General features: G+C 36.1%; 1 protein-coding gene across 1 annotated transcript in view; it reads right to left on the reverse strand.

Moving 5' to 3' along the window:
• LOC116761103 (phosphatidylinositol phosphatase PTPRQ-like) overlaps positions 1 to 21,998 on the reverse strand; it is a 206,463-nt gene that overhangs the window by 164,357 nt on the left and 20,108 nt on the right. Inside the window, 7 exon segments of the mRNA XM_032646871.1 lie at positions 2,802 to 3,080; positions 3,224 to 3,331; positions 3,934 to 4,113; positions 4,217 to 4,378; positions 5,769 to 5,949; positions 14,579 to 14,751; positions 20,590 to 20,736. Coding sequence (XP_032502762.1) covers positions 2,802 to 3,080; positions 3,224 to 3,331; positions 3,934 to 4,113; positions 4,217 to 4,378; positions 5,769 to 5,949; positions 14,579 to 14,751; positions 20,590 to 20,736 — 1,230 coding nt within the window.

The following is a 21,998-nucleotide window of genomic DNA, read 5'->3' on the forward strand; positions in this document are numbered from 1 at the left end:
TAGTTTTTCTCTCTTCACTGAATTCTTTCTATCATTGTATACATGTAAACACACATCAGCTATTGCACTTCCAAGCATTAGTAAAATAATCAAGATAAAACATCTGAACAAATAATGTACTCCTATTTGTAATTAGCAGCATTAACACATTACTGAGTTAGCACAGCTCTCAATTTCTCATGAAACAATATTGAAAAGTGGGATCTTGTTTTTTATAGTAAGAGTAGAGGGTGTATTTATTGTATTTAATAAGAACATTGAGCCCTGGGAACAAACAGATAGTTGCTCCTGAGCACATCCTGCTTCAAATGACACCTTGAGACTGCTTAAAATTACAGCTTCCTCTTTTTCAGAAAGAACTGAACTCAGTGGTCCAACTTAGCAAACATGATCTAGGAAAAGTCATTAATGTAGATTCCATTGCCTATGAAGCACCCAGTAATTTATATTAACTTTAGGAGGGTGGAAATTCATTTTCTTTTACAGTGCTAATATAGCCCAGTAAGGGTTGGTATACTGTAAATTATTTGTTGAATATTTGTTGCAAGGATGAACTTCTCAGACCTCAGTTTTTCATTAGGAATGAAGATAATAATACCTTATTGCTTTATTCTGGAATTAAAAAGGCAATTTTTGTGAAAGCCGATAGAAGAGCCCACAATGGTATGTTGCAGGTACTTAAAATATGCTTCATTCCTTGACATGGTGTAAAATGAAACCAGGTAGAGTAAGATATTTTTCTCAAAAATACTTATTTTAAGTACAATACTTATAAAAGTAATGAAGCATGCCAATACATATATCAATTAAATTGCACTATAATGGATAACTTATAATAATAAAAAATGTTCTTTTCATTACACTCTTATTCCTGCCATTACAACTACTGTCGTCCTCTATGGTCAATCTTATTAATTTCTGTGACCAGTCTGAAGAGGATACTTTTGCTCAAAGGTAAGCCACTTTACTAGATTCCTAGTTCCTCAAGGTCAGGGACAAGGCCTCACCTATAGCATCTGTCTGAATCAGAAGAAATTGTTGATATTTGGCCAATTATGACATATAGGAATAGCAACTCCATATGGTTCAGCCAGTATCTAGGCAATAAATATTTATTTTTTACAATGCAGGGATCAAACAGTAACTTTACTGTTTGGCCTAAGAGTGATGCTGCAAAATATATGACTATAAACATAATACAAACAGTGCACTAAGATCATCAGGCAAATGTCTTGCTTTGTGCTATTTGCTCTTGCATCACTGAAACACAATTAATTCTTTGCTTGCGTTATTTCCTTTATATAGGACACATCCCCTGGCCACCCAACAACCTCTATAATGTCCATTCCACCGACTCCTTAAGACTCAGGTCAAATGCTACCTCCTCTGTAAGCCTTCTCCAGGCATGTCCTTTCTGTGCTCAGACTCTGCACCTCTGTCTATACACATACCTCAAGAATGTATATAGACTATAACAGCTTCATCAAAGAATATATTCCCAAAATAATCAAATTATTTTTATTTAAAATATATTTAAAGTAAACTTATTTTTCTCTATTTTTAAAAAGAGTTTATGTTATCCAACTTTGAGATAGCTTATGTACTGTGTTAACATAACTGATATTACAATTTCTAAATAAAAACAAGTTTAATTACCACAAAAAAAGAATGTAGGGACTTCCCTCGTGGGGCAGTGGTTAAGAATCTGCCTGCTGGGCTTCCCTGGTGGCACAGTGGTTGAGAGTCCGCCTGCCGATGCAGGGGACACGGGTTCGTGCCCCGATCCGGGAATATCCCACATGCCGTGGAGCGGCTGGGCCCGTGAGCCATGGCCGTTAGGCCTGCACGTCTGGAGCCTGTGCTCCACAACGGGAGAGGCCCCAACAGTGAGAGGCCCACGTACCTCAAAAAAAAAAAAAGAAAGAAAAGAAAAATCTGCCTGCCAATGCAGGGGACACGCGTTTGAGCCCTGGTCCGGGAAGATCCCACATGCCGTGGAGAAACTAAGCCTGTGCACCACAACTATTGAGCCTGCGCTCTAGAGCCCATGAGCCACAACTACTGAGCCCATGCGCTACAACTACTAAAGGCCGCGCGCCCAAAGCCTGTGCTCCACAACAAGAGAAGCCACTGCAATGAGAAGCCCACGCACCACAACAAAGAGTAGCCCCCGCTAGCCACAACTAGAGAAAGCCTGAACGCAGCAACAAAGACCCAACGCAGCCAAAAATAAATATATTTTTTAAAAAAGAATGTATGTAGATATATGTATGCGTCTATACACACACGTACATATATATGTATAGAATTTATATATATAGTCTCTATACATCTATATACATCTATCTATAGATATACACTTACATTCAGCTTTACGTATATGTACATCTATACATATATATGTATAAATACAGATACATCTATATCTATAGGTAGATGTATATGGATGTATAGAGAATGTATACAGTTTATATATAGTATAGGAGTCTACTCTTATGAACGTGTCTCTGCTATTACCTAATTTGAAAGCAACCAAATTTATAGGTACACTGAAAAGACCTTTGATTTCTAAAGGTATTTCATTTGAAAAAAAAATCACTGATTTTTATTCTGGAGTTCCCTTATATGTAAATCAGACTTTAAAAATTTGCACAGCAAGTCTTTTCCCACACTTTACCAGAAAGAGCATATAAATTCCTGGATTATACAAAACAGAATGACAGAGTTTAGGTTATGTAAAATATAAACAATAATCAGCCACGTTTACTTCCTTACTATGTATTAAACAAACAAAAACTTACCAGTCTCAGAAGTCCTTACAGAGAGTAAAGATAACTGATTGCCATGACCAAATCTGGTATATGACCTTACAGAAATGTTATAGAGGGTGTAAGGTTTTAAGTCTCTTAAAATTATGCTTGTTGCTGAGGTGTTCTTCATGAATAAGGTATCTATATTTTTATAAAGCACTTCATAAGCAACAATAATCCCATTGGGTTTCTCAGGTGGTGACCACTTCAAACTTATTTCACTAGCAGTAACATCAATAACTTCAACATCTTGAGGTGATGATTCTGGTTCTGGGGGGAAAAAAACAAAACTTTAAATACATGTATTTTTTCATGCTTATTACTTCAGACACTAAAAGCAGCATGAGGTAGATGGCAATAAGCATGCAACACCATTTGCTTCTTTTTATTAAAACTGCACCCGATACTCTTACCATCTTCTGGAGTTCTCACAAAGATGTCATTTGCTTCGGACAAAGAACTTTCTCCAACACTGGTTGAGGCAGCCACTCTCATTTTATATTTTGTATATTTCTTTAACCCTATAAGGACAACAGGCAAGTTGTTTAAAGTCCTTAAAATAATATTCTTGTATTAGTGCCATTTAACACAGGACTAGTGAAAATAACTTCTTTGGGAGACTGGTTCTCTAAATCAGCCTCCTTATAATCCCAATGTCCCAAACTTCCTTGGGATGAGAGCCTTTCCATCTTGATGACGTTTTAGTTTTTTCCTAAAATATTAAGGCGATCATCTGAGGCTGAAGAAATCATTTTTGGCACCCTGCAAGGAGTACAGTTGATTTGGCACAAACACCATGTCAGCTCAATTACTTCAGCTGATTGGCACATACAATCAATCAAGCCATCAATACTGAGTTATATTGATGTACCAGGCATAAAATCCCTGGTTAAGAGTATATTCTTAGGATACCTGTTATCTGATGACTTTATTTGCAGACAACTATAGTTAAAGAAAAACACATCTAATCAAGTAATTTCTGCAAGTATTTTTCAAGATATCCATGGGAGCATAGCACAACAAAATCTGGAATGATGCAACACGTGCCCTGCCGTGTTTAACGGCATAGAGAGATGTGTATTTTCCATCAGGAAAAGAATGTCGAAACAAAACTTTGTTCTACCTGTTATGAGAAAGCTGTTATCTATAGTAGTCATCTGGAATGCTCTGTTCGTATCCAGTTCCATTGCATAAATTGTATAATGAGTTATTTTTCCATTAGGATATTCTGGAGGATCCCAATATAACAAAATAGATGAAGAACTAATATTTTTATACTTTATAACTTGAATGGAGCTTGGCACTTGAGAAGAAGAGTGAACAATTAATATGAATGAAAAGAAAAGTATTACAGTGTACAAGAGCAATATTTGCAGGTAATTATTTCAAAGGAAACACATTCTTACCTTGCTCACGTGTCCTAACATTGAGAACCGTTGGTGGTCCTTCTCCCATGATGGTGAAAGCAGATACACTAATCCTGTGCTCAGTGAAAGGTACAAGTCTCCTGATAACGTAAGACAGCTGTTCCGCAGCAATGTCAGCGATATACTGATTCCTTGAAGCTCCTATTTGAAATCAGTTTTTAAAAAATGTTTGGCTTTGTGATCAAGATCATTCTTGCTCACACAGTGAAATTTTAAACCCAATTTCACATTATTCATTAATCTCTCCATGTAATCCTTTATATGAAAGGTAGATATATAATTAATAATAAATATGCCAAATATACCCCAACAATATATATAAATAGTTTGTGATCATAATATAGTTTTGCTAGTTGTTATACACTATCCTGGAACAAGAGATGAGTGTTTTGAGAAAATATAACTTTCTAAAAAAGACAGGCTAGGAGTTTTTTCTGAAAAGACCATTAGGCAATAATATCAAATTTAAATATTATAAGTCAATGCTGCGTTACAATTTGAAAATCATAGAAATAAGGTTTTATTTGGACTCAAAATTCGCCACACATTTGCTAAATCCATTAGTGATTTAAAGCAAGCATGCTTATAAAACTGCCACATAAATATGTCTGGACAAGGATTTCAGAAAATGTTAGTTTTTTAGAACTTGCGCTTACAATGTTAATTAGCATTTAGGCCAAACAAAGTATTTGAGGAAACATCTACATCAGAAATCATGGGCCTCTAATTTTTAGTGTCTCCTAAAAATTAAGTCTTCTTTGCTCAGGAAAAACAGATCAAATAATGAAATAAACATATATTAAATGCAATGTGATACTTCTGCCTAATTCCATCATCAATAAAATAATATAACACTTTTAATTTGGAATGGAACAAATCAGAGAAAAAGCAGTAAGAAAAAAATTTTTTTCTCACTTAGAGAGAGATTTTTTCTCATTTTAGAAAAACCAGAGAGATAATTTAGATTTGTGTCTTCTAACCAAGTATTTTTAATTCGCTATATATGACATTCTCTTTTTAGAGACAGTAAGATCCACTGACCCTGAAGAGCAAGTGTATACACTAATGACATCACCACATCATTGGGGTCACCTACACCTGTTTATCACCCCATGCACTAGAGTTGTAACTTTCTGACCTATTTACCTTCAGTGACATTTGAAAACCTATTAGTCAAAAACTGCAGAGAGTGTGAGGCCTGTAAATGATTTGAAGATATGTTAATCCCTTCCCATCACACCTGCTTTGGCAACTGTAATAACTGATTGTCTATGCAGCTTGGCTAGAGACTCTAGGGTGCTACTTTCTCTCCAAGGAAGGTCAGATGGGTTAGGAGGGGCCAGCTCCTGCCTGTGTGGCATTTCCATTTGCTGTATGAGGTTATCCGACAGTTAAAGAAGAAAAAATCTGACTCCAGCCCATGGACCATTAATAATTGGGTTGAACTCCCAGCTAAGGTTCATATCTGTGCTAGCTAGTACTGGTGGTTTAAATACATTTCACAGAACAACAACAAAAGAAATGTACCTACCAACTGCTGAAGGCTGGTCTTCAGCTCTACTCCTCACAGGAAAGTTATGATGTGGATGACTGCTATACATAACTGAAGCAATCGAGTACAGGTCAGAAGACATCTCTGCTGAACCCTCAAATAATCCTGCCATTGACTCTACTATGTTCACAGTTTCTGGAGCCATGGGGCCTTTTATATACTGCAATTGAAAACAGATATTTACAAAGACTGCTCGTGACAGTTATGTTAATAACGGCTTCATTCAAGGACTAGTTTCAAAAACTAGTAATTCTGGAATCACGGTTTTTTTAAAACTAATATTATTTCCATGACTGCTGTCTCTTTCACATTCCAAGATTTCACTCTGAAGCTACTAAAATCCTGCATCTCTGTACCGACTGTGATCAATTCCATATCTTAAGAGACCAATACTGTATTGTGGGGAAAAGGAGATAATTCCTTTCTGACTTAAGTTAGCTTCCTTATGGTAAAATTAGACATCCTCATGCAAAGCTTTCAGGACTAAAATATTTTAACTGCTCACCCGCCAAAAATAAGTGTTCTAGGCTTACTGCTTCATTAATATGTGTTTTGCTTTGCCATCTATATGTCCTCATTTGTATACGAGGTGTGAGCAGCCTGCATGCCTGGTAGATACATATCACTAATAATAGTTTAATCTATCATCGAGAGAAGTTACAGACATGAACAAAATTACATAGCAATAATTTTCAGAGTTCAAGGCAGACCTCTCCAAGGCTCTGGATTTAAGGAATATTTTGGGTAACTGTGATTGTTCCTAGATGCCATAACGTATCTCACAAGTGTCGAGTTGACCGAAGGGGCAAATAATGAAAACAAAGTATCAGGAGCAGATTACAGATATACACAGTAGAGTTTTATGTTGGGACAACAAGAGGACTCTCTCCTTTCTTTCCCGCATAACGGATGGAAAGAGAATGAGAAAATCTGAATGTGGTCTACGTTTCAGATGGTACCAAGACAATATCCGTAATTGTGTCAATTGTGGTAATGGAATTATCGAATAAATTAAAATGTCCATGTCTTGTAGGAATCCATACTTAGGCACGTAAGAGCAAAAAGATATGAAGTCTGGAATTTATTTCGAAATAGCCGGCATCAACAGCAACAACAACGAGAGACAGCTGGGGCAAGAATGGCAGCATGCTGATCATTACTGAGTCCAGGTGATGGGTTAATGGGGACACATTTTATAATACTCTTTTTTTCTCCATTTATACCAGTTCAAAATTTTCCAAAATGAAATCGTTTTGGGAAAAAAAGAAACTGTTGCAAGAACTACTCTCTTTTTGTCAATTCCTTTTCAAGTTCAGTTTCAAAACTCACTCCAAACCCTTTTTTTAAAAAAGAAAATTATTCTATTCCTTCTCAATTCCCTGCTCTTATACCCTCAGAATTTGTAATTAATTCATAGTATAGGTTTTATTTATTTATAAAATTTTGGTACACCTGTGTTTTAATTATCTTACATGTTTTGGGATTGTGTTTACTCCGAGAGCCAAAAACAGGCTTTTAATTCCTTATTAACATAAAGCACTTAGTATCGTTAAAAAAGTAGTAGATACTCAGGAAAAATATCGGGAAGGCAAGAAATTTTAAGGCAGTTTCCTTATTTAACTAGCTACAAAGACAGCTCATTTAAATATTAACTTTTCTGAAAAATAAAAAAATGGAGAAAAGATGCAAGGATATCTCTAGTTCTCCAAATGATATTTATAAAATAAAATTATCTAAATCTTGTTACATCTTTAGCCAGAAAAGTATTGTGATAAAAAATAGGGAGATACCAATAAGATTTACTCTAAGAATATTGTGATAAAGCACTCTGGATAAGGAACCCTATATGGAACAAACTAAAGTTCTTCCATCTTTCAAGGCACACTTCAGCTCTGTCTCCACTGGGAAATCAGAGAAGGCATGAATCACAAACACATAATTCAGAGATGCTCTGGTAGTCCAGTCAATAGTTTATGCCTGAACCACACAGCTGTTTCCACTATCAATCAGCCACCCTTTGAGAATCCAGGGTACAAAGCACTTTATAAAGGGTACGATGGGGTAATACAAAGAATTTCCCCTGAACTATGATTTTGCATTAAATCTCTCATATTTTATACCAATGTCAGATAAGCTTTTGAGAGTTAAACCATCGTATCCTATCAATTAACTAAGTTAAGCATCTCTGTTGACAAACTGCTGTTCCAGCCTAAGAGCTGACCTGAGTTAATTCTATCTGAATTTTCCCAAATTCATTGGAAAGACCCTCCCTAACTACAAATGATTTGAACATTGGTTTTGTAAAAACCCAGAATGTTACTAATTATCACCAAGTGTGCCGTGTTGTGAATATTTCCCACACTTTGCCTCTCTAAAAAGGCATTAAGTATTAGGTTTTTCAAAGGATGAAAAAGAAAGAATTTTAAGAGCAAAAATGATGGGAAAGAACCAGAACTTAAGAGGGTAATGAGAAGGGGCTGAGAAGTAGGAGTGGAAATGAGGGATATAGAAGGGAATAAAGGCCCATCACAACTCCCGAAAGCTTGGACTCATTGAGTTAGTCCAGCATTCTCAACCTCAGCAGTAATAACATTCTGTGTTAAATAATTTTTTGTTATAGGGAGCTGTCCAGGGCATTGTAGGAAGTATAGCAGCATCCCTGGTCCCTACCCACTAGAAGCATCTTCCCAGTAGTGACAGTGAAAGCTGTCTTCAGAGATTGCCAAATGTCTCCTGGAGAGCAAACATGCCCCTGGTTGAGGACAACTGGGTTAGGCAATGTCACAATTCATCAACATGAAAAGCTTCTCAGATGCTACTTAGGAATCTTCAGAATTTACGTGAAAGAATTAGAAGTCTTCAGAGTTAAGTTCCTAATTCACCTGAATAAACCAACCTGATTCTACATGTAACAGTCTTCATTATAACTAATGTGATTTTAAAAAAGAAAAGAAAAAAACTCTAGTACATCTATCAACTTCCACTCACTAGAAGTCTGCTCAATTGAATTAATGAAAATGTTGACTTATTCTTAAGAAATGCTTCTCTATTTTATTATAAACTATAACATGACTTGTGCTATTATCAACCAGTGGTAAAAAGAAGTTTACAATTAGCATATGTTTGGAAACCTCTAATGGATACTATGTCATTCTGCACATTATTTGGGTGATAAATCCTTAAGACTTGATTCTATTTATGTTCCTAATAATCAATGAAGTAAACTTGTCTCAAGCATTCCTTAACTACCTTCAAGTCCTGTCCTCAGCCTCAATCTGAAGCAACTGTCCAAGCATTTAGCTGGCTTTCTTCTCATGCTCATCACTGACAAGCACTGATATACCTGAGAAATAGGTTGGATGAAAGGATGTATCTATACAAATCTCAGAAATCTGTAACACTACATAGCAAAGCAGTGTCTTTGGGGATAAAATGTCCCAGGGTTCGATTAGAATAACAAGTACAGGATGAGATTTTAGTGTGAAACTCAGCTAGAGAGCAATCCATGGAGAGATGAGTTTAGGGGTTTTCTAACTTCTGTCTCAGCAGAATGAGTCTCCCAAAGAAATTAGTTTTATTCTTTGCATTGACAGAAGTAAGAAAGTTTACACAAAAGGAGAAAATAATTCTGCTCAATTTGGCTCTAGTCAAACTACATATAGAATATTGTGTTCAGCTGAGAAAGAGGCTCATTGACAAATTGGAAAATATTCACAGAAGAGTTATCAATAATATGAAGGACCTGGAAACCATGACTGATGAGAACCTGAGGATGTTAAGCCTTAGGGAAGCCATGACCATTATCTTCAAATGATAAAAAGTTAAATCACTGTGCACTGTTATTACTACTGCAGAGACTAACATTTAAAGCTACTGTGTATCAAGTACGGTGCTAAATACTTTTTCCCATGTGATATCACTTCATTATAACCGAAAGGGAAAGATATTATTATCTCCATTTTACAGTCATCCGTTCAAGTTCACAAAGCTAGTCATAGCAGAGGTGGGGTTGGAACACATTTTCCTGGTTGCAAATCCCAAACTCAAAGTCATTATAAGCTACTGTGTGGGTCTATAGAGGAGAGATGGGACAAACTAGTAAACATTAGAGGACGAATACTTCAGTCCAAAACAGTTAAAGAACAGGGTAGTTTCTTATTTATCTATGTATATTCTGAACCTATTACAGTGCCTAGAACTTTATAGTTACCTAATAAACGCATGTCTGTGAGACCATAAGGAAGCATGGTTTAAGGCTTAAAGAACAGGAGCTGCTTTTGTAGTAGTTGATTCCCTATTGTCAGAGTTGATCAAATATTTTAGCAGAGGCTGGATTCCCAATCATTTATTAGGCATGTTATAGATGACATTCATATATAAGCTTGGAAGTTGAAATAACAGTCCTCAAACGCTGAGATTAAATTTTCTAATGTATTTCTTCAAATATGTTTTTAAATATCGAGAGTAAAATCTTATATGTATTTCAGAATGCTTAAATAACCTCTGTTTATTAAGAAACAAACAACTCATGAGAGGTCACTGGAAAAAATTTCAATAAGGATGATGAGATCAGGTCAAGCCTAGCATAGGGTGATTATATTTTAAAAAGTGTCATCATCATGATATATGCACATGGCTAAAAATGCAAGAGGTGATGAAGGATTTACAATGGAAATACTTCCTTGTCCCTACTTTTCCAGTTGCAAGTCTTATACTCCAGAAGCAACATTTTTTTGAGATTTTGAAATCGTTTGCTTATTTTAATTGAGATATACTGACATATATCATATGACTTTCAAGTGTACAACATAATGATTCAATATTTGTATATTTGTTGGAAGCAACACCTTTAATCATTTCTGTTTTCAGTTCTTATGGCGTTATTTCTAAAATTACTAGATAGCATGCTTATACTGTTCTGTTAAGGCTCACTTACTTTAGACAGCATCAACTGACTTTCTGCTACGACAGGAAAGCTAGATTACTTAACTAGATGCATATTCCCATTCCCAGGCCATTCTCATTTTTTATTTAGTTACTTTTTTAGTTTAAGTAATATACTTATATCTGGAAGGGTTATTCTCATAGACGCGTGAAACACAAAACAGTGGAGAGACTACAGTGGATGGCCTCTCTCGTGATCCCTCCACTATCCCTACCTCCTGTTGTTCATGCTTTTGTATAATCCCTTCCTCTTGGGTGGGAACTGTGGTTTGCATCTAACCAATGGTGATGTGATGTCACTCTCACAGTTATATTATACAGACTCTCCCCGCTGGCTTGATGAGGTAAATGGCCACGCTGGGAAAGTTTTGTAGCAAGAAAATGTGGGGGATCCCTATGAGCTAGAGCTAAGGGTAGTCTCTAGTCAAAGGGCCAGAAAGAATCCAAGGCCCTCAGTTCTACAATCAAAAGGAAACGAAATATGCCAAAATTCTACATGAGCCTAGAAGTAGATTCTTCCCTAGTCAAGGCTCCAGATGAGAACACAGGACAGTAAGCCACTTAACTGCAGCTGTATGAGACCCTAAGTAGGGAACCCATCTAAGCTGTCTGGATTCCTGACCCACAGAAACTGTGAGATGATAAATGTGAGTTGTTTTAAGCTTGTGGCAAATTGTTATACAACAATGGAAAACTAACGTAGTAAGCTAACAAAAATAGTCCAGGCAAGAGACTATTCAATCCTGAGCTGGGGTGGGGACACAGGAATGGAATATAGAGGTATGAAGGTCACACTGTGGAGGCAGAAATAACTGGCCTTAACACTGAGTGGCTATTAAATGCTAAGTATAACCAAAGTCAGAGGTAATTCCAAGGTTTCACGCCCTCATGAAGAGAGGATAATGGTGCCAAAAAGAGAGACATCAGGCATGTAAAACTGCCATGAAAGCCTTCCAAATGCTTAGACAATGACCTTCAGATCAGAGATCTGTGGTGTGCCCAGTCCAAGGGGTTAGGAATTCTAAGCCTGTTATTTAGTACCTGGGTTTCAAGTCAGCCTCTCTCCAGGCCTTGTTCTTGACCACTAAAACTATTAATTGCCTTTACAGACTTTCTTCTTGTGTCCTGTGGGAAACTTTATATGCCCCCATCACTGTCCCAGAACCTCTGTCTAGTACCTCTTCTTCATTCCAACTTCATCTCCTCCTTTCAATCAAAAACCAAGTCCTGTTATCCCCCAAAGGATGCTTGTTTTGTTTTGTTCTGTTTTATGAGTTCAAATGTGATGAGCCCTGGCAGAACTTCACCACAAATGATTTGAATTAGGGATGCAGAGTGTCAGAGAGAAAAATCATCATGGAAAACAAGGCAAAAGAGTCATGAAAATAGGAAGCAGTGATTGAAACTGTGCGGTTATCAAAAAAAAAGTGTAATGACATGGCTGAAAACAGAACTCTCTGCAATATCCTTATAATGAAGAAGTTAGAAAATTGTAAAAGAGCTAGCTTTTTTATTTTATTCATTTTTCATTGCACAAGGCCAAAATTTTCGCATAGTCACAGTGTATGAAAGTGGAGCAAGTATTAGGGAGAAAATGGTTGTATCAAAAGCTGGAGAGTAGGAGGCAAACAAATGGATTTTGGAGGAGACAGGGAAGATGAGGACGGCTAAAACTGTATTACCACCTTATCTGACACTTAGGAGGCCACTGGTGACTTCTAACAAGATTTCAAGGATTTAAACAATTCTTGAGACAGGGTGTGGAGGCTATACTCTGAGAAGCTGAAGACTGAATAGAAGAGTCCTTATCCTACATCAAGGTCAAGGAAGAGGATAATAAATGAATACACTAAGCCAGAGGTTTTATCTGTTATCTCCTTTATTCCTCATCATATAAGGTGGGTATATAAGCTCTGCTTTAAAAGTAAGGGCAGCAAGTCTTCAAAAGTTGACTTGACCAAGGTCATAGATCTAGAAAAGGGCACAGCCCGGTCTAGGACCCTGGTTCATTTGGATTTAGAGCCTCTGCCATATGCCTCCCCACATCAACCTCTTGAAAGGTGAACCCAAACACCAATCACATGGGGAAGCAGAAATATCAATAAAGCGCCTGATCTAATGAAGAAAGATACAATCACAGAAATAAAGAGAAGTATAATGTCTCCTTTTACTGAGACCTAAGGAAACTAATATTGAGTCCCAATGAGGGTGAAAGGTCCAGTGCCATGATTAATAATCAGAACAGGTCACAATTACTTAGCACCAAACTTACCATATGCCAGGTATAGTTCTAAGCTCTTTACACACATTAATCCACTAAACCTTCATTAACAATCCTGTGTTATAGGGACTCTTAGAGTCCCTATCTTAGAGAAGAGGAAACTGAAGTTCAGAGAGGTCAAGCCTACTTTCTCAAGGTTAAACCATCACTACGGGCAAAACCAAGGTTTAAACCTAAGCATATTTCCTCCTAGGTCCATGCACTTAACCTTTCTGCTGTACAGCCCAGTAAGTGACCAAATTAGGATATAAGCCCAGATCTGTACAGTACCAAAGCTCATGTTCTCTCTACTATGTCACACAGACCGCAGATCATATAGATATAGGCAGAATAACAAAGAAGTCGTTCCAGAATCTCTTACTTTCAAGAGAAAAAGAGGTGTGGCTTGCCATTCAGTAGATGTCATTACAAGTGAGAGACCTGTCACCCAGTCCTAAAATAGTGAAGTATCTAATTTAAGGCCTTCTCAGCAGGAGCAGAGGATTAAGCTTTTGCCCTTTGCCTGAACTGTCAACTAAAGTATCAGAGAAATCATAACTCAACATTTTTGCACAGAGGAATGGAGTCAACATTGGATTAAAATTTAACCCTGGGCCAGAGATGTCAAACGACTTGGAGTAATAAGTCCTGGGTGGCCAGAATGCATTAAGCACATAGTGAGGTCAACTTTCAGGTAGGTGTCAGAAATGGAGGAGAGCTGGGACTAGAAATAGAATAGATAATATATGTGGAGATAGGAAAAAACAGTGATTCTGGACCAAAGGAGTGGAACCTAATTACTGAATAACGATCAGGTAGTACCTCTAAGGTACAGAGATTGCTACACTCACTGGTCCCAAGTATATTTAATTTTTGTGAGCCCCAGGAGCCACCAATATCTGGATACAACTAGTCTGCAGTTTTAGAGGGAACCCACAGGTGAACAGCTGGCTGGATGAAGTGAATGAAGACAGTGAAGGAAAATCAACTGCTTCCTAACAGAAACAAAGGGGGAAAAAGACTCCCAGTGTGAACAGAAGCAAACATTGTCCTCTTACTTTATATCTATGAAACGATTTCATCTCTTTTATTTATTTGATTTCTTTAATCAAATGTATATTGTTCGTTTGTTTTTAAATGAGGCAGCTTTGAGAAATCTGGCTTCCTAAGTAGGTCAAATCATTTGTCAACAACGGCTACTAAAATTACTGTGCCTTTCTTTGGCAACTATTCCAAATTACAAGCACAGCCTTAGAAGGAGTACTTAAATCATAACAGGAGTTTCCAAACAATTCATTAACTTAATCACCATAATAATATTCACTTATGGAAGTACCTTTAGTCCTGCTTAATTCCTCAATTAACATTTTTCATTGCTGAAAAAACATAATAGCACTTAACTAATAATATATGTCCTAAAATGAAATATGATAAGCTAGATTATCGACATAGCCTAAATTTACTTCATTTTGTACTTTGAAGCTCGTCAAATATTTTATGTTTGCATGTTGGCAAATCTTCCAAGTTATCAGGGCCAAAACCAAGTAGAAAGGGCTCCCCAAGATAAGAAATTAAAGTGCAATACCTCATCTTTTCCTGTGAGCAAAGTATTCTCCAATATTACTCCTGTCTCAGAAACTAATACTTTCACTCGATATTGGTTAATGATTCCATTTGGTTGTCGTGGTTTCTTCCAAGTAATGCTTATTTCTGTGGCTTCTACTTCTGCAACTTGCAAATCAAATACTGTACCCGGAACTAAAAAAAGAGAATAAGAAAAGGGAAATTTAAAAATACATTCTCAAATTTTTAAAAATTCCCTTGATTCTTAGCTCACGATTGAAGATATATAGGCAATTCTATTAGAAAACAGACTAAAACAATTTACTAATTTATTAATAATTACATTTGTATCTGATCGTTTAAAATATACAGATATTTAAATTTCTACACGTTTTTCTCAAAAAGTGTACACAAGAAACAGAATAACATGGAATAATTTTCCCAAATCAAAATGTCACAACATTTGTTCAAAACAAATTAATAAAAACAACTTCCCAGGGAAAGTTGTTTATGACTGATGAATGCCCAGTAGAAATCCTGAAGACTTTACAAAAATTACAACATACCAAAAAATAATATCCAGAATACCGTGAATGAAATTACATGTAGTTGGTAAAAATCAATTAGGCAAATTTTAATTCATTAAATTGTTTGAAGAGTTGATTGATATTTTCCTGCTGATTTTACAAATTAATTATGTGAATCTCAAATTTCAGATGCCCTCACTCTTTGCAACAGTAAAGAAAAAGAGAGAAAAACTGACAATTGGTTTAAGATAAAGCAAGAAGTACTTAAATTCTAGTAAGAAAGTCATCAAGTGACAATAATTTTGTAATGTATAAAAGTATAAAATCACTAAATAAATGAATGAATGAATGAATGTATGTATGTATGTATCTATGTATGTCACCAAGAGCAACCTCTAGGAAACCTCCCAGGGCCACAGGAGCAATGAACCACGAGTAAACCTGCTCTGGGCACTTGTCCACTTTCTGTCTATAGTTGTGTGATTATAAATAACCAATTCACCCCTCCACCTTTAGTTTCCCTATCTATAAAATCCGTGTGATTAAAACTTTCCTATCACTATACAAAGTTAGGAACAAATTCAAAAGACTTTATAATACGTTGGTTCAAGAAAGAGAAAATGAGATGTAAAAATATTGTCCTTTATGATTAGGACGTGGTCACACATTAAATTCATTTCCCTCATTTCCCTATTTCCCTAAGCTATTTCACAGTAGTACAGGTTTACCAAATTCCAGTTAGAAGAAAGACATATTGGGGGTATAATACAAATGAAGAATGACTCTGTTCTCCTTTAAGATAACAAAAAGGAATTGAAAATTAATGTCACAACTCCCATAAATATTATTATAATTAATGAACCTAATTATGCTTAAGTTAACCATGTAGTAAGCTCCCGTAACCACGTAGTATTTTATCCAGTAGATTAAGAGTTGTGTTTTTTTTTCTTTGTCTCTATGAAGTAATCAGTAAAAAAATCTCCCTGGAGATTATAACAATGTAAATATTTCTAAATGTTTGTTGACTAGTTAATGGCTAGATGGATGAATTCTGGACTAAGAGCATATCTGATTACTGCAGTCAAATTTCCAGTGTCCATGGGCTTCCCTGGTGGCGCAGTGGTTAAGAGTCCGCCTGCCGATGCAAGGGACACGGGTTCGTGCCCCGGTCCGCGAAGATCCCACATGCCGCGGAGCGGCTGGGCCCGTGAGCCCTGGCCGCTGAGCCTGCGCGTCCGGAGCCTGTGCTCTCCGCAACGGGAGAGGCCACAACAGTGAGAGGCCCGCGTACCAGAAAAAAAAAAAAAAATTCCAGTGTCCAGTATGGGTAAAACCTGTGCTCAAAACTGAAATAAACATAACATGGGTACACCTATAATTTGCCAATTATTTGCATCTCCTTTTCTAAAAACATTTTGGTATATCTCTATATAGAAGGATAACTCTTTAGACTGATTTCCCCAAAGGTGTTCAAATCTGAAGGAAAAATAGTTTGACCTTTGAAAGACTGAGGAAGAGTTCTAGGCTAGAACCCTACAATCACTGATTGATTCATTCATCATTCAACAGACTGAGGACTCATCATACAGTCACTGTTCTAGGTGCTTGAGGATAGAGGAAGGAATGACACAGATAAAATCCTTTGCATAGGTCACCTCTTACACGTTTTATTTCATTAACATACACTGTTCCTAAAGCTTATGTTTCTATCATCATATATGCCAATATACATTTTTCAAGAGTAGAGGACCTTTCTAATTAACCATGTAGTGTGAGAACAACACAGCTATTTAAATAGCAAAACTCCAATTCCACCTTGCTTTGACATTTTATTTTGGGGTCACTATGTAGACAAACTCTCAGTATTGCATAACCTAAATCAAAGAAGAGACCTGGCACTTCTCCATCTAATTTGAACACATGTAGAATCTTAGCTGAAAAAGCCAGTTTAATAAGTACATTGATCAGATTAATCAGATAACTAAACCCTGCCTACTATAAAATAAGTGAAATGGTCAGTCCCATGTGATATAACATAATAATGTAGTAGGATCCCAAACATTACCCAGTACGGCAGTATATTTAAAATGTACTGTCTCTTATTCTGTTAGCCAAACCTAAAAATAGTAGCAGATACTGTTTCTCTATCTTTTGATTTATACTTTTCAATATAACTTAGTAAGTATTGCCCCATGACACTAATGCCTAAAGTTACAACCCAACTTTAAGTGGTTCTATGTTACCCTAAAAATGTACCCCAAACTTGAGTAAGAATGATTCTAAGGCTGTCTCTTTTTTTCATGAAAGAAGAAAAAGCTTAGGGGATAAAGGAAATGGAGTAGACAGCATTGTATCTTGTCTTTAGAAAGACACTTGACACGTTACACCACAAATTCTTATGGGGAAACCAGAGAAGTGTGGATTAGATCAAACTTCTTTAATATTGATACCAAATTAACTAAAGAAAATCAAACACACAAAGCAATTATTCATGGTTCAGCATCAATTATAAAAGTGTTGTCCATGGGGATGACCTAAGAATCATTCTCAAGTCAATACACCTATAAATTTTACTAAGAAATGGGAAACAGAGTACACATATGATTGGTAAAAATATATTCCAAATGATTTGGAGTTTGCAAATGAAAAATTCTTAGAAAAAAATGAAATGGAGATGACCGGCATTGGGGTAGAGATAATACATTAAAATAAGTCTGCCATTATCTAGCAAATTAAACTTCCATTAGAAGTGAATTTTGCAAAAATCTACTGAAAAATAAAAGTCACGGAGAATCCTGAAAAACACAAAGTTCAGAGTTTCTCAGTGATCTCCCTACAAAGATGTTGCTACTATTGGCAGAAAGTAGCAAATTGAAACTACTAAGGACAAATGTCTTCACTTCCAATATCTATGTATGGGGGAGTAAATATGGATTTCAATACTTTGTTTGCTTTTAAGGAATGATGTTAACCTCCTTAAAAGATATTTGACACTAGTGGCAGAGAAGTTTTAGGGGATATTGAAGCAACAAAATTTACTTAAGTTTCTTTAATCCCAATACAAATAATAAGAAAATTCTGTTGCCTACGTTATATTCAGCAGATTACCTCATTTTGGAATAGGCAACTATGATGTTTTATAACATTAGAGATTATTAAATCATCATTTTTTTCCAAAACCATCTCTTCTTCATGCCTATGTAGAAATCTGCTCAGTAAAATATTAACGGCTATGTAGAAACATTATGAAATACCTAGGATAACTGCTTTAACAACATCATGTTGATTTTCTTTGATAGTCAAAGTAGACCATGGACCATATGATTCTCAGTATTAGAGAAATTAGCCCCATTAAAATGTGATAGCATATATTTTCTATAAGAAATCAATTCAATATTTTTCTATGAATATCTGGAGATTTGTTAGAACCCTAGTTATTTTAAAATATATTAATTTAAAAGCTGGTCCTACTTAATTTTTAAATAGACTATAGACTACTTTTAAATATGGAGAAAAAAATACATTCAGTAACTTTAATTAGAATACAAAGAACCCTGTTGTATTAATGAATAAAAAGAATAACCTAAAACTAAGGTATAAATTTTACTTGAAAGTATATAGTTCTAATGAATTATTAGATTGTTCTCATATAGTCTAAAGATTCCTTTATGGCAAAGTTTTAATTAGTAGGACCAGGATTAATTAGTGTTTGACGTCAGAGTCTACATTCACTGCATTTGCCCCAGCATTCCACTGAAACTCCCTGAGAACTCCATGGAGAAGCAGGCATGCAGAGGTAAGAACTGTGCCACACCTGCCCTTAGAGAAACCCACCTGTTGCCAGTGGGTTCTCCTGGAAGCCACCTGGATGTGGTCTACATGGTGAGCAGTTCAGGAGGCAGTAGGATAAAACTTAGGATACACTGCTCATTACACAGGGCAAGTAGAGTCAGATATTCAAAATAACTTGGTGTGAAAAATAACCCATGTGAAATATGTTGAACAATGTCCTTAAAATTCTAATTATTTTGTCAATAAAAAGTACAGATATAAAGAAAGGGAAATAAATGCTTAAACGATATCCCAAACAAACAAAATGGCACTGTATGTGGCAATGTATTATCTATTTCCCTATTTTGGTCAGATGCTGTAGGCCAAGGATGATGACAATAAAACAAAAATCTTAAATTGTGGATTCAGTTTAGGAGCACCAAAATCAGCTTGGCTTGAAAGAAGACTGAATTTATTTAATTGCATAACATGAGAATAGAAATTGGTCAGTTGGGTTGGTTGAGAAAAGACCAAATTCAAGGGCTCTAAGTATGACGAAGGCCAGATTGCTCTGTGGTGTTTGACAGCCATCCATAAATCTGTCTAGATTTCTTGAAAATGCTTAAGAGCAGGTTTAGGTGGAGGTGGGAGAAATTTCAGGTCTGATGGAGAAGACATACAATGCTAAGACTCTTCTGATAGAAATACAATGAAAAGAGTTTTGATATGAAAAAATGAGAACATTTTGTTAATGAGTGTGCGTCTCTTTTTTAACCTGTGTATTGAAACCGTATACACATTAGAATTTTCATTTGAAATCGATGTAACATAATTTTTACGTTCTTTCAATAGCAAAACATTATCAAGGGTTGTTCTCTGAAATGGGGGAGAAGTACAAAATTCCCTAACAGTTGCTGCCCTCTCATGGTGAAACACTTGAATGATTTATTTGATGAAGGTATGCCCAGCCTCGTGTGTGTGTGTGTGTGTGTGTGTGTGTGTGTGTGTATGCACGTGCATGTGTGCACTGTGTACTTAATTCACAAGTTACTGTATGTTAACTATCACACAAAAACTGAAAACTTTTTCAAGTGTTAGTGTGACTGTAAAAAAATTATTGTATTCTCCTAAATAATTACAATCTCTAAATAGAAATGAAGGCATTGAGCAAGTTTGGTGTGGGCCCAGAAAACAGGTTGTGAAATGGCATGGTAACGTTTTTTTAAACACTACAGTTCGCCTTAGACTGTGACGTTTAATATATACAAATTAAAAATTTCTTCAGGAGAAACTTTTAAAAATAATTTCAGTATATTCTGGTAAATTTATATTATGCACCTTCCAGAAATCCTCACTTCCTTAGAATATCCTTTTGATTATAAATATACTTTGTTATAGGCATTGTGGGATACATGGATTTCTCTGAACGTTATTTTGTGGGAAGATAGAGTCAACATTAAATAATGGGGTTTAAACCATGTTAAATGTGTTCATTTGTTTAAGTATTCTTGAGATTTTGCCAGTACTATTCATTGTGAATTATGCAGGCTGATACTGCATGTAATGTTGATCTTTGGTCCCTCTTACTATGAAGCATGCTATGGGTTTAGTGTTCTAAGGAACACATGTTCAGAATGCACTAGGTAGTAATCTGATAAGGAAATAACATGAATTAGGTAAATATCAATCAAATAGCTTCTAATACAATGTTTAACCGATGCAATAAAATTCTCACCTTCTGGAGGAGTGAATACCAAAATACTTGACTTGGGTCCAATCCCTGCACTGGTTTCAGCCGCAACATACACGTCATACTTTGTAAATGGTGTTAGATTAGTGAATACAAACTTAAGGTCTTTTGTGCTATTATCCAAAATCTGACCTGCAAAAAGCAAAAGATAATTGTGGATTATTTACTCTTCAAGCATGTAATCATTCTTACATTTAAGTATAGAGCAATTAAAGTGCTAACCTATGCACTAACATTCACTATTACAATTTTAAAAGTGAGTATATCTTAAACATTTAGCTTAGTGTCACACTGGTGTCAATTTATTTAAAATGGAAAAACAAATCTTGCAGTATTTAAAATTAATTTTATATAAAGCCCTATTGAACCATAGTGTTATTTTTTGACATAGTTAAAATGAACACATTAGGTTTTACCAATATAAAAACAGTGACAGTGCTTGATACTTAAATTCATTCAATTAAAATGCTAAATATTCTCACTATCTTCTATAAAAAGATATATATAGAAAATTTCTGTAGCTTAGCTTCTGAGCAAAATTTCTTAACTGGGCCATCATCAAAATTCCTTAAATCCTCAACTTTATCTCTGAATCGTTTTTTCCCCTTCTTGCTCTAACTGAAACCTAGCTCTCCCCTGAGACCACTGCTTCTGTTCCCTACAGCCACCCTGAATGGTGGTGACTGATTTTTCCCCGCAGCCCTCAAGCGACTAGGCGGTCAGGTGTGGTATGTGTTCTCCTTGCTCCTCTTTGCTCTTAGACAATTCTAGCTCCTCCTTAGAAAAGCCCACAGCTTCAGCTCTCATGCCATCGGTGACATCCACTGACTCTCATTGTTGTAGTGATCTGTGGACCCCAGGGTCACTCACTCTCATTCTGGATGGTTTAGCTCCTGCTTCAATGGCATTTTCTTCAATGCTACCATCTTAATTTGTGGTGATTTCAATATCCTTAGAGATCATCCTTAAACTACTTCAAGCTCTCCTTAAATAATCTAGTCCTCCACCTGATCTCAGTCACTCCCTCACAGTCACAATAGACATGGCTATTACCAATAACTGCAAATCCTAAATTATCTCAATTTCACGCAGCTGTCTCTGACCACACTTCCTGTCTCCTGATCACTACTCTAGAAGCCAGAACCAACAATTCTTTGGGACCTCCAATCCATTGATCTTACCACCTACTTTATTTTGTTTGGTTCCTCACCACTTGATGTCTACTCTTTATCCATTGTCAGTAATAATCACTGCCTTACATAAGCCCTCTCGTTGAAGGGAACTGGAGAAAAACACAAATCCACTCGGACTGATATCACTTTATTCATTACCACACTTCAAATGAGCCCTAAATGGTACTCAGCCCCTTACCTAACTTCAGTAGTACAGTCACT

Source organism: Phocoena sinus, chromosome 10 (assembly GCF_008692025.1).
Source record: "Phocoena sinus isolate mPhoSin1 chromosome 10, mPhoSin1.pri, whole genome shotgun sequence".
NCBI classification, from domain to species: domain Eukaryota; kingdom Metazoa; phylum Chordata; class Mammalia; order Artiodactyla; family Phocoenidae; genus Phocoena; species Phocoena sinus.